A 13,969-nucleotide genomic window follows, 5' to 3' on the forward strand; every position below is an offset into this window, starting at 1 on the left:
TTCTGCTACATACCCAGTTACTTTCACTTTGCATTTTTGTTAACACACAAGTGGCAGCTTAGTGCACGCTTCATCAATTGTTTATTGGAGCATTGGTTATCAGTAAATCCTTGCATAAACGACACTGCAGTACTGACAAAGGGGATTATATTACTGTAAATCATTTATGATTTTATTCTATATATCTTTTAATAATTTAAATTCTCCTCCTTGTGGGCTCCGTGATCAGAAATATTGTACCTCTTTGAGCTAACAGCTACACCAGTTGGGGAAACCTTTTTACCACGCTGGACAGCTTTTTTTTACCACACTGGAGAAGGTGAGAGGTCAGCATAATCTCACTGTTATTGTAGAGGGCACTGCCTGCTCACATACGCATGTGTGTATGTGTCTGCGTGTGAGGCTGTTGTAAATTCTGTGATGCTAAACAAGTGTCTCATATATAATTTAAAAGTTGTGTGCAAAGGTACTTTTGAGGGTGGCAGTGTAGTATAATTGGTAAGGAACTGGTCTTGTAACCTAAAGGCCGCAGGTTCAATTCCCAGGTAGGACTCCAGCTGTGGTATAAATCAAGTGCTTTAGGGGATTAAAGGACCTCTAGGCCCACATAGTCAGTCTTAATATGTCTCCCTGATACTACCTTATGATTGGCTAATGACTAGTAAATTGAATCTTTGCACATGGTGATTAAATTAATCTCATAGGCTGGAACAACAGTTCTTTGTCTCTGAAAACTATATAAACTCATGCATTGCACTTAAATTTTTGAAGACTACTTGTACCTCTTCCCGACCGGTCATTTTATTAAATTATATATTTTGTTAAGAAATTCCTACAGTGCCATTTGGAGAGGTTTTTTTTGGGGGGATGCTTGGGCCCACCTTTGGGAAAACACAAGTCAAATTTTACTGCTTTGTTTAATCAAAAGTTTGTCCAAACATTTATCCTGGTGATTTATATGTCCTGGGGTACAACTGAAAAAATAAATCTCAAGGTGTCCTCCAGAATCAGAAGTGGATGTAATCGCTACAAACGATTTTTGGATTTTTCTAAATTGTTTATCGGAATAAATGTGTCCTGTATGTTTATACGATGAGACTCCCATAGGATTAAGTTAGGATTTGGTCATTTTGGTGCAAGTGTTCTTTATTTCAAGCTTTGAACCATGTCTGTATTGTTTTGGAGATAATGGGGTTCATTTACAACCCCAATTCCAAAAAAGTAGGGACGGTAAATGAAATGCAAATAAAAACAGAAAGCAGTAATTTGTAAATTTACTTTTGACTTTTATTCAAACAAGGTATTTCATGTTTTATCTAATCAATCTCATTGTTTTTTGAAGATATACGTTCATTATGAAATTTATGACTGCAACACGCTCCAAAAGAGTTGGGACAGTCGAGTGTTTACCACTGTACCATTTACTTTAATGACACTTATTAAGCGTTTGGGCACTGTTGAAGACACCAGTTGGTTAAGTTTAGCAAGTGGGATTTTCCTCCATTATGCAAGTCTAAAGCTATGCAGTTGTACGGGGCCTTCATTGCTGTATTTTGTGCTACATAATGCGCCACACACTCTCAATCGGAAAGGGATGTCCCTGGAGAAGACGGCGTCTGGATGGCAGCATATGTTGCTCCAAAATTTGTACATATCTTTCTGCATTAATGGTGCCGTCACAGATGTGCAAGTTACCCATTCCATTGGCACTGACACACCCCCATACCATGACAGACGCTGGCTTTTGGACCTGACGCTGATGACAGCTTGGATGGTCTTTTTCCTCTTTGGCCTGGAGAACACAACGGCTGTTTTGTCCAAAAACTATTTGAAATGTTGACTCGTTGGACCACAAAACACGCTTCCACTGTGCTACTGTCCAACTTAGATGAGACCGAGCCCAGAAAGGTCAGCAGCACTTCTGAACAGTGTTGACGTATGGCTTCTGCTTTGCATAGTAAAGCCTTAACTTGCATCTGTAAAAGTATCGGCGAATGGTGTTGACTGACAAAGGTTTACAGAAGTATTCCCGAGCCCATGTCATGATATCCATTACAGACGCATGACGACTTTTAAGACAGTGACGTCTGAGGGATCAAAGATCACGCGCATTCAGAAGTGGTTTTCAGAATTACCCTTTACGCACCGAGATTTGACCAGATTCCTTGAATCTTTTAATTATATTGTGCACTGTAGAGGGTGAAATGCCCAAAATCCTACCAATTTGTCTTTTGGGAACATTCTCAAATTGCTGGATTATTCGCTGATGCATCTCTTGGCAAATTGGCAAGCCTCGACCCATCCTTGCTCATGAAGGACTAGGCCTTTCTTGGAGGCTCCTTATATACTACAACATGACTGCCTCACCTGTTTAACATCACCTGTTTCACATCACCTTGTTATTTCAACTTGTCACATCATTATTAGTCCTAAATTGCCCCTGTCCAAACTTTTTAGGTACGTGTTTCAGGCATAAAATTCATAATAAACATATATCTTCAAAAAACAATGAAGTTGATTAGGTAAAATATGAAATACCTTGTCTTTGTACTGTTTTTGTTTTAATACAAGTCAAAGTAAATGTACAAATTACTGCTTTCTGTTTTATTTGCATTTAATTTACCGTCCCAACTTTTTTGGAGGTTGTAAGACAAGGGGAGATTCGTACAAAAAGCCTTAGGTTTTAAGTGGGATTTAAGGGGTTAAACAAGTATAAACAAGTTTTCTATTGAAAACTCTACCATCACAATGTAACAATTTTGTCAGGGAAATTTCATACATTGGAGGACATTACAGTGATGGCTGATCAGTGACAGACAGAAAAGTGAGAATTTTGTAATGTTCATAATTCAACAATGTTAAGGGACTCCAAGCAGTGAAATCACTTTCAATTTTCCCACATTCAAAAGCCAGAACTGTCAAGTTTTTCAAGGAACTTCAGGAACCTCGATCCAATTAAAATAAAATGCACCTTTTCCTCCATCTCATAGTCCACTCCAAAGATGGGACTTGCAGAGTAAACCTTGTGGAGAGAGTTAATCTCTTTCACTGCATCCTGTAGTTTCTCCATAGGGTCAATCTTGAAGCCAAGTACATATCCTCCTGTCTTGGACAGTTAGAAAGGTATAGAGACATCAATATAGAAATTATGTACACAGCTCATTAACTATAGCATGTGGTAAGAATGCTTTTTTAATGTGCATAGCCTCACTTGTCAGCATCAAAAACCTATTATAAAACACTTTAATTTCAGCATATTCTTAAAATTTCATTATTATAAGATTCACTTATTAGTGCCAATAAAGTGACCTACTGTGAATAAGCAGTTAAAAAAACAGGCAACACTTACACATATGGTAATGTAACTATTTACCTACATAAAAAAAGTTTTTCAGTCACTTATTTGGCTAAACTGTACTGCATGGATATGAAGCATATGAAGCTAAATTAAATACAAAGAAGGCGGCATATGCACCACACCAAGCTACAGCTTTTATCAATATTGTTACTACAAGAGTTTGTAGACATCTGGTATTAATCCCAGATCTATCTCATAGATGCATTATTTCAGTGTGTCAAAAGCTGCAAAAAAGCTACAACAGAAGCGACCAACAGATGGTGATATTTCAAGTGTTTGAGTGCTTTGAACAGTGATACTTTCTTGCTGTAATTGCCTCAATTACTCAATGTGTCAAGAGGCATCGGCCGTGTCTGAATCACCACACTTGCCGACTACTGAGAATATCAAGTGTGCTGATTTTAACACAGCAGTTGTTTCTACCATCCCAATCTAACAGTTCATCCCAAAAACAGGAAATTGATTCAGCAGTGAGTAAAGAACAAACTAAGCTGACTTGCACAGACTCATAACAGTACTGACGATGCCTGCTTGTTTTTAATGAAATGGCAAACCCCAATCCAAAATACGGATTCATATAATACATTGGAACAGGATAAGAACATAATATGTTCAGAATCACCTGCTGAGAACTCTCAATCACCAGTGCCAGTCCAAACTTTGAGTCCCTAATCCTGATGGAACGCTTAGGGGGAGGAAAGACAAAAATAAGAAGTAAAAATGTCATCCAATTAAATATGTATAAATAACTTCACAACATAAAGCCTACCATGAAAACACAATGAAGTAAAAGAAATAAAGGGCTTATGTGGCAGGCAATATTGTTTTAAAAAAAAAAAATAGAATCAATGTTGTAATTGTCTCATATCTGCATTAACAAATAACAGAAAGCTGCAGAGCCAAAGGTTTCAGAGATACTGTTGATACATACAATCTGGAGGTAAGGTATGCTGACATTGAAGCTCTCATTCATGTTGGCATGCCACACAATTCTCACATTGGTGATAAAGAATGTTCCCAGGTTTCCCTGCAAGAGAAAGATTATGTTAACACAAAAGATAAATAAACAAGAGTTTCACAGGGCAGTTGATGATTGTGTTTTAAGTATGCATGTATAGGTATAGGAAATGAAGCATCACATTTTTTATTATATACTGTCTATTTTGTTTATTTTTTATTGTTGTTTTATCTGGTCTTTTTCCACTTCTCTCTCCATCTGAGAGTGGTAAATCCCCATCTTAGGGTGTAGAAAACCCGATTAGAAAAATCCCAAACACATCCTTGTGCTTTTAGGAACCAAAGCCACAACCTCACAGCAATTTTGATGCAAAAATCCTGAAGGGATTGATGGGTTATGATTAAAAAATTGGCTTACAGAAAGTGGTATATGAACAATTATATGAAATATCGTATTGATCTTAAAGCCATTTTGTTACAACTTTGAAGGTATGCTAAGGGTCATTATCCTGCTGGAAGACCCAGTTGCGACCAAGTTTTAACTATCTAGCTGATGTCCTGAGGTGTTGCTTCAGTATTTCCAGATAATCCTCCTTCATCATGATGCCACCTATTTTCTGAAGCGCACCAGTCCTTTTCCAGCAAAACACCCCCACAACATGATGCTGCCACCCCCATGCTTCACAGTTGGGATGGTGTTCTTCAGACTAAAAGCCAGAGAACACTCCTCCAAATGGCTAGGTCTTCATCCTGGTGATCAAACTTCATTCTGGCTTTTTTATGCCAGTCTTGGAGTAGGGGCTTCTTCCTTGCACGATAGCTTTTCAGGCCATTGCAATGTAGGATTCTCTTAATGGTGGATGGAGATAATTTGGTACCTGATGCCTCCAACTCCTTCGCTAGTTGAACCTTTCGGACCAAAGTTTGTTCAGCCCTGGGAGTTAATTTGTGCCTCCTTCCTGAATGATGTAGTGTCTGTGTGGTCCCAAGATTTTTATATTTGCATACAATTGTGTGTACAGGTGCTTGTGGTACCTCCAGTAGTTTGGGAATTGCTCCTAAGGAGGAACTGGACTTGTGGAGGTCCACAAATTTTTTTCTGAGGTCTTATGTGCATGTGTGTTGTGATACAAAGTCCTATATGCAATTAAATGAATTCACAGAAATGATAGTATAAGAACTGATAATAGAGCAAAAATCAATATCTAATTAGCCTATATTTTCTAGTCAAAATGTTTAAACTCAAAGCTAAAGAGAAAAAAGTAGCACATAAGAAATGTTCTCCTGTTGACTTCTGACTTGCTGAGCTTGCAACTCTGAGACACTGCTGCAGCAAACTAAAAGGTTGGGGAAACTTTTAAATTTCCTATAAAGTGTCCCCAGACCTGTTTTCCCATCTGTCTGCAGTCCGAGGAGAGACTGATGTTATCCCTTTTCTAGAAGGTATTTCAAAGACCAATGGCATATTACTACTACTTAGAAATAGGAGGAAAACAGCTCTTCATTACAAGAGTATGCCGGCATTTAATATGTATATGTTTATATTATAGAACTGAAAGTTGTTCCTATCTGAAAAAGAGGAACTGGTATACATAAGATGATCTTAAATTGTAGTTTTCAGAAGATGGATCCTTTGATATGTGTGTAAAAGGGGTTTAATTGTTTAAAGGGGGGTTGATGAAAAAAAATCCTTTAACCCCGTAGCGCAAAGCCCCTAGTGGTCGGCACGCCGGCGTGCCGAGATTACTAAACTCAGACATTCGGTGCTACTGCAACCAAAGTATGAGTTAAAAACAGAAACGCATTGTTTAAGTTTCATTAGTAGACGATACATGACAACTATGCCGAAAACTGAGTTTCACAGCCCCACCATTGTCGCTCTGGTCGTTCATTTAACACGCACCCCCTTGACATAATGGACAATACTGTCTATCTTGGCATTCATAAAAATATTCTTTCACCACTAAAAAATCATATTCCGTCATAGCAACAAGATAAACCCGACAATAGCCCTAAGATATGCCAATACAGCAGTGAAGATGCTGATCACTGAATAACAAAATAAACAAGACAAATTCTTCTACAATTATACCATGTCATCCTACTGTCAATATCTGCGACTAAATATGGAATAAATATACAACTTTACCATTGGTTTTACACGTAGAGATGTCCCTTTCGAGACTGAGTGGTCATATATTGTCTAGGACAATCTGTTTCTGAAATATACGCTCATGGCTGGGTACCTTCCAAAACAGCTGTGCATGATACCACACATGCTGTTTACAATGTCGCCCTTTTGTATAACAATCTGGCTTGATTGACAATTAATTTATCCAATAGGTGACAGTATAAGATATCGAATGATGTATAACATGTCTAATTTCACTTTTGGAATAGCGTTTCATAAACCTGTGTAACCCAGAGCTCTGAATCATCATCACCGTCTTACGCATTCACTCCGTGGTAGCAGTAAAAGACACTGCACCTGGAAAAATGTTATCGATCAGTTTCTTCTTATTTTGTGAAATATTATTATTACTGAGGACTTCTGAACATAGCTAAGCCATATGTTTGCTGATAGACCTAGCTGACATAGTTTTCTTGAGTAAGTCAGAACAGGAGAACGACAGCGTTGATTGTCTGTCTCTGTCTTTCAAGTGAACACAAAAATAATTTCATCATTGCTATGCAAGTATTACTGGCCAAAATATTTGGGTTATATACATTATTTTTTAAATTGTGTGACTAAATAGTCCAGTAGTGTTTATGTTTTCATGCACCGGATATGACGTGAAAGCTGGAACATTTCCAAAATGTGGTGGAAGGCTGAATATTGTTTTAATGTCATCCCATCCCCATACAAGAATACATTACATACTGTAGAGTACAGAAAAACATACTAGAGTTAATGATTACACATTTAGGTACTGTACCACAATGTGTGACAATGTTTTTGCATTATTAATAAATGTGTCATCTTAAAGCTTCATAAGGAGCACATATATATGCTTTATAATGGATAAAAAGCATGTTATTCATTTTTGATGAGAGATTTTGGATATGTTTCAGGACCCCTAAATATTTTAGACCACTGTACTGATGGAAAGCTTGTAATTCCCACTTGCAAATGATGCAACAGTGAGTTTCTTGAGTCAAAACAGTTGTTTTGTAGTGAAATACATGATTACGTTGTGATTTACAGAAATGCATAATTAGACATTTGGATAGATTTGGAGATACTGGGTACACTGCTTAGTTTTTGCTTCTTAGATCTATAGTAGTCCACCCTTAGATTTCATGCTCTTGTGACCAAGGAGTTTTTGATCCAGGACATGTATATAGTTTAACCTGTTTTATATAAGGGATCTTTCAGTATTTCATTGCTAACTAACAAAGAGTAAATTGAATTGAAGTTACACTCTCCATGCTGAGTCATTGCTTTTGCACAGCTATACCGAGGGAGTGCTTGGCCAGGGCTGGTCAGAGAACCTGGTGTGTCTAGCCTGCACAGATAAAATTGTGTGTCTTGCTACAGCACTGGTGTATAGGCGAGTGACTATGAGGTACAGATATCCTGAGTTCTATGCTTATGTTAGGTCCCTGAAACTGCTAGGTGTGCAACGGTAACAGTCAAAAAGGAATGCTAGGTTTAAGTGAATGTAGTTTATTTCACAGTGTATGCAATGATGGTAATATACAGATGCAAAAGAGTGTGTGTAGTGAGATGGCTATATGCGAATGCCATGTAGGAGTATGTACTGGCAAGTCCTCCCAAACCATTTCACCTTTCCCCTTATATACTAAAAGATTAAAGCAAAACACTGTCATCAAATAAAGACACATTCTTAACAAAACAGTACAAATCAATGATCCTGTTTCCATGTTTCCTGTTTGCTTTCCTACAATACAAAACATGATTACACTGTATTATGGAGAACCTAAGTTTTACATAATGCTGATCAGTAGGATGTTTTCAACTGAGCATTGTCTATTCATCAGACCCTGCTTACTCCCTGTGAGCACAATAAACAGACTGTTTTCATTTGGGGGTCTGATAAGAGGCACACTCCTGTAAATCACTCAACAATCTCTTCAATTGTACAATTTGTATTCCACAGTGCAAGTGGCAGGCTGTTCATTGAGCAAAATAGTATCAAGTTCACAACTTTGTAGTCCTCTTGATGTGCAGCAAACAAAGTAAGTAAGGCCTAAAATAAAAATGTGCCATGAGACCCCCAACAAAAGACTACTAACAGGCAATATTCCTGAATCCTTAACATATAGCCGTACCATGAACAACATAGCCTACAGTGCCTTCGGAAAGTATTCAGACTTGCTTGTTTTGAGGGTTATTTGCATTAAGTTTTCTCTTCAGCACATGAAACACATGTTAAACTCCTTTGTTGCTTTAGCAGTACGTTTGGGATCACGGTTGATAGGTTTGAACAATTAAATTGCTTTCAGTGTCTTAACTTCACATTCTGAATACACATTCCCATACTCACACTCTGTAACGGCTTCCCATTGTTACAGACCACAGCCACAAAGCCACAAAGAGAGTTCAATCGCTGTTTAAAAGGATATACAATAGCCACAGATCAAAGCGGTGTTACCAGCAGCAGAACATTTTGGTGTCCCTGGGAAGTCTGGTGCAATGCATATTCCTTCCTGGGAACGTTCACACAAGGCAATCACCACACCTCTCAACAGAATATTTAAACCTTCACTTATAGCTGTCTCGTTGAGATTCACACAGAACGCTTGTCCTGGCATCGTGGTGAGTCTCCCTTTGCTCATCGAAATAAAACCTTTTCAATTGGAAAGTGGTCCTCAGCGTGTTACTTCACCTTTCCCGACTTGGTTCCACACGAGAGAAGATTCCCAACACTGTCTTGCCATAGGATAAATTGCTGTCCAATGAGTTTGGAGCCATTTGCTTGCACTTGAGCAGGTAAGATGTTTCTGTCAATCAATGAAGACAAGAGAGCCAGTACTCATGGTAGCCAAATCACCCCCACCAAGTTTCATAGATGAGGTGGTATGCTTGGACAGTTCCTTTTGCTCGCCACACTTTTCTCTTGCCACCACTCTGATACAAGTGATTCTTGGTCTCATCTGACCACCAGAACTTTACGATGCAGTCCCGATAATCATCTTTCATTGTTGTCAAATTGTGTGATAAGATCTGAAGAATTCTTCAATAAGAACAGAGATTCCATCCTATGATTACAGTAGCCAATGTCATCTGACGTCCACTTATCCCACACACTATTTTCATTATTATTATTATTATCGTAGAGGTTATGACCCACAGGAAAACTACGGTTAAGAGTAAAAGCTGTTCTCATGAGATTTCCCACAAAATATTGTTAGGTTGCTTCATACAGCACACAGCCAAGGTGATAACCAGACTAGGGGAATTTACCCAAACATTTACCCAAAAACCCATCTGGGAAGCTTTGATGTATGGGAGACAATGACTGATAGAGGGTATGCACATGACGTCACAGTAAGTGGAAGTCACTGCAGTTACACCCACTGAGTGGCAGAAAGACTACTGAGTGGCAGCGTTCGCGTTCAGCTTGAATGCTGTGAAAGCACAAAAAACACATCTAAAATGGGAAAGAGCTGTTGTGCGACTGACTGTACAAATAGATTCAACAAGAAATCGGAGCTATCTTTTTACAGACTGCCGAAAGCTAAAGAAAAGAGAAGAAAATGGATCACTGCAATTTGCAGAAACAACTGGAATCCAGGCACCGAAACGTGGATTTGTGGTTGTCATTTTGTGTCAGGTAGGCTAGGTTGGATTTTTGGGTAAAATCATACCTTAAGTTATGTACTGTATTGACTACTCATCAATTAAATATTTAGCATCTTTCATTTATATTCTGTGTAACTGTAAATGTTTTGTCAGCATTTATTAAAAAACATCCATGATGATGAGCCTTGTGTTCTACAAACAAAGGGGGGATGGTTAGATATTATTAGCTAGCCAAGCATTAAAATTATTAAGGTACGATTTTACCCAAAAATCCAACATACCTGAGACAAAAGAGCAACCGCAAATCCACGTTTCGGTGCCTGGATTCCAGTTGTTTCTGCGAATTGCAGCGATGCATTTGCTTCTCTTTTCTTCAGCTTTCGGCAGTCTGTAAAAAGATAGCTTCGATTTCTTGTTGAATGTCCATGGACCACTGGTTCTTTGGTAAGTTCTTTGGTAAGGATCATTGTCGAGTCCAACTACCTTTAATTTAAGCAGATAAGCGTTTGTTTTACTCCCGGTTTTGCAGTTTCCTCTACTAAAGGCAGTCATGTCGCAGCATGTTTTGCCACTCAGTCCTGACTGAGGGGACGTATTCCGGTGGGAAAGTGACGTCAATGCATACCCTCTATAGTGGATTTTAAAAGGAGGAATGTGAATGTGAGTTTTTTTTAAGGGGGAATTCATTTCAGGCATCTGGCAACATTTCACACAGCTAGCCAAGCTGCACACAACAAGCTGATTTATTCACTTGTTTGTTCATTTAATATGGGGCAAAATTATCTGAAGTGGGAGTTGTCCTTCAAGTTGTGTTCAGAGGCAATTCTGTTTTCTTTCTTTGCTTGCCAGAATTTCAGAATCCAGTTGCATGATGGCATCAGCCTTCGTAATAGCCAAAAAACTGCAAATAACTTTTAGGAATAACCCCCATCAACTCTGTCATTATCAACTAACTCCAACCATTAATTGCGACTTTGGCACATTACAAGTTATTTGGCTATTGCACTTATTGTACGTCACTTTGGATAAAAAACGTCTGCCAAATAAATGTAATGCAATGCAATGCCTATTCCTTATTATGAAATTTGCAGTTGTGTTACTGTCTTTTCAGCATCTTCTCCACAGTGTACCAGAAAAGAAAGGACACACAAACCTAATACCCTGATTTGAAACTTAGAATACAATCTCTGTATAAACTTACATATAGACTGACATATGTATACATTCTTACAAATAGTTTAATAGGATTTAAAAAAATGACTACAATACCTGGTCACTGGATAGATTCCACACTCCGTTTATTTTGTCATACACTTGTTCTTGTGGCAACAGTCTCAGCTGCTTATTCTGAATGAGAGCTCCTCTTAGTTTCAGGTCACGGTACATTTTGGAGGTTTCATAAGCCCTTTAGACAAGTGATGAATACCGCAAATTTAATAAACACAATATTTTTTCATGAAAACTGTCAGACTGTCAAAAAATTTTAAGATTGTATAAACTCATGCATTCTCAAACATAACATTTTACACAATTATGAGTAGTAGAAAAAAATTAAACTTCATCATATTAGAACATGTAAATGCTGTGTAAAACCACACAGATAAACCAACAACTACTTTTAATTGTTTCCTTGGATTAAATTACTAGAATACCTGTGGACTGCAATGACAGATGTGAACAATCTTGGGCTTCCAGGAACCACATTGGTGAAAATGAATTCAAATCTGGTATTAAGACACTTGGTCAGGATGTACAATGCTTCAGTCTGTCCTCTAAGTTTCTGCAGAAAAGAAAATGGAGAATTCTTATGCACTAACATGAACAAGCAAAGATGCAAGCAGCAATGTCAGGGGCCAAGCACCAAGGCTGAGCTGTAGCACATTGCGGGTACTTTGTCATGGACTGCAAACCTAATCCCAGGGCTTAAAACAAGGAAAATGTCTGTGCCTGAAATGTGTCCGGGGGTTAGGAGAAACAATGGAGGAAAGGGGGTTCACGAAATGAAGAAATTAATTAATATAAAATGAACATGTTTATTACCACAACTGATACAAATAACAAATAATAACAAATTATATAATAATAAATTGTGCTAAACAAACAAAAAGGTTAAGTGCACTGTCTATTTCCTGACTATACGCTCAAAACGAACAAAATATACGCGCACAAACAAAACACAAATGGAAGATATAGAGATACTTTGGTGGTACAAGATGTTAAAAACACAGCCTAGCGAGCTGTAGGCTACAAGCCAGATGGATGGCGGCTGTGGCGCATATCGCGATCCGTTTCAGAAAGACAAGAACACCAAATCTAATCGTTTCTAAATGTGAATCCTCATGTTAACTTGAAAGGTCCAAATGGCGGAAAAATGCATTATCTACTCACCCTTTCCTCAATCGGAAACCGTAGTCTGGTAATTGTATCCAAGTCCAAGCACAACTTTCAAAGCCATAAAGAATATCCAATACGCCTATCTTTCAAACTTTTCAATGCTCGTTCCTCCATTGGTCTCTAAACAGCATATGCGGCATAGGCCTACTGTTATCAAACGATTGCCAAATTAGTCCAAATGATTGCAACGATGATATGAAAACAAAACGAATAGTCTATTCATTGCAGTGCTTTTTGAAAGTAGCGCGGTCACGTGCATTATTGAGCTTGAGCTGACACTTCGCTGAGCCTCAGTGTAAACGAAGGAAGTAGGTCTACTTTATTAATACAAAATATAGGGTTCCTTATGGCTGTATACATACATCTCATAAAAAACACGTTTTCAACGTACAAAAATGGCAAGTTACTCACACATACAAGACATACCCTGTCTATAACTCATTCATTCAGACTGCCAAAATCCAGGCCTGCCATTAAAAGTACTGATATCAAAATGACGCCAAGTTACGGTACTACAAACAATATAGGCTATCTTGCCTCACCGAAATTACATAAGATGTATTCCAAAGCAATGTTACTCAATATTTCCTCAATTCCTCAAGTCTGATGAGCGTGTATCGTTTAGCAGTTTTGGTATGCTATATATGTAAAACAGTGGCTGTGACAAAGGGTGCGGTGGCGTAAGTGTAAACGCATCAGAAACGCAGGTGAAATATGGCCAGTGTATGTACTCACGTATTTGACGGCCATCCAACGAGCCTTGATTGACAAAAGAATCAGCAAGCCCGTAGAATTAGAGCTCCCTAGGTCGCAACTTGTGTACCCTTCTGTCTTGCTCCGTTGTCTGTTATTTCGTGGAGATGCACTTTTAGTGTTTGTAAGGTTTATAAGGCATTTTGATAGGCTTATCTGCAGGTGGGAATCCTCTTCGCTGTTTTGCTAAGCTAGAACCAGAAAACTTGATAGTGGAGAATAGGAGCAGACGCATATGTCCCAGCAGGCTTTGCATATGAGAAAATAACAACAGTGTGAGAGAAATTAGGATGAAATGATGAAATTGCGTAGTTGAAACAATATGTTTTTAGCAGAATGGGCATGTAGGTGAACGTTGACATGATCACAGACTATCGTGCGAAGTAAATGAAGTGACCATGAGCGAGCTTAGTCTCCTTATCGAACGGTATATATAACAGTTGCTATAAAGCATTAGCCGTGAAAGTGGAGGGTTAAGTAACGTGAAATCTATTGCACTAATGTACTTTTCTCATGTTCAGTACTAGTAGTTATAATTATGAGTGAGTCATGATTTTAAATGTAATGTTTTAATGGGGAATTGCAGAACGTACATATGTAGTAATTGTTTGTATGTGGCAAGATAGAGAACAGGGCGAGGTAACATGAATGTAGAAACGTGGCGTTTGCTGATAAGAAGGTTTTGTATGGTAGCCAAGTGATAAAATATAGTTAGTAGAAATGGCAGATTGGTGAACTTG

The 13,969-nt window shown here is 38.2% G+C and overlaps 1 protein-coding gene across 1 annotated transcript in view; it reads right to left on the reverse strand.

The window, feature by feature from the left end:
• The window catches only part of bbs5 (Bardet-Biedl syndrome 5), a 50,200-nt gene that overhangs the window by 3,434 nt on the left and 32,797 nt on the right, over nucleotides 1–13,969 (reverse strand). Inside the window, exons 5-9 of the mRNA XM_064329901.1 lie at nucleotides 11,735–11,862; nucleotides 11,352–11,487; nucleotides 4,290–4,385; nucleotides 3,981–4,043; nucleotides 2,972–3,106 (exon numbers count right to left, since the gene is read on the reverse strand). Coding sequence (XP_064185971.1) covers nucleotides 2,972–3,106; nucleotides 3,981–4,043; nucleotides 4,290–4,385; nucleotides 11,352–11,487; nucleotides 11,735–11,862 — 558 coding nt within the window. The remainder of the gene's footprint in view (nucleotides 1–2,971; nucleotides 3,107–3,980; nucleotides 4,044–4,289; nucleotides 4,386–11,351; nucleotides 11,488–11,734; nucleotides 11,863–13,969) is intronic.

The sequence above is a fragment of the Anguilla rostrata genome, chromosome 3 (genome assembly GCF_018555375.3).
Source record: "Anguilla rostrata isolate EN2019 chromosome 3, ASM1855537v3, whole genome shotgun sequence".
Taxonomy (NCBI): domain Eukaryota; kingdom Metazoa; phylum Chordata; class Actinopteri; order Anguilliformes; family Anguillidae; genus Anguilla; species Anguilla rostrata.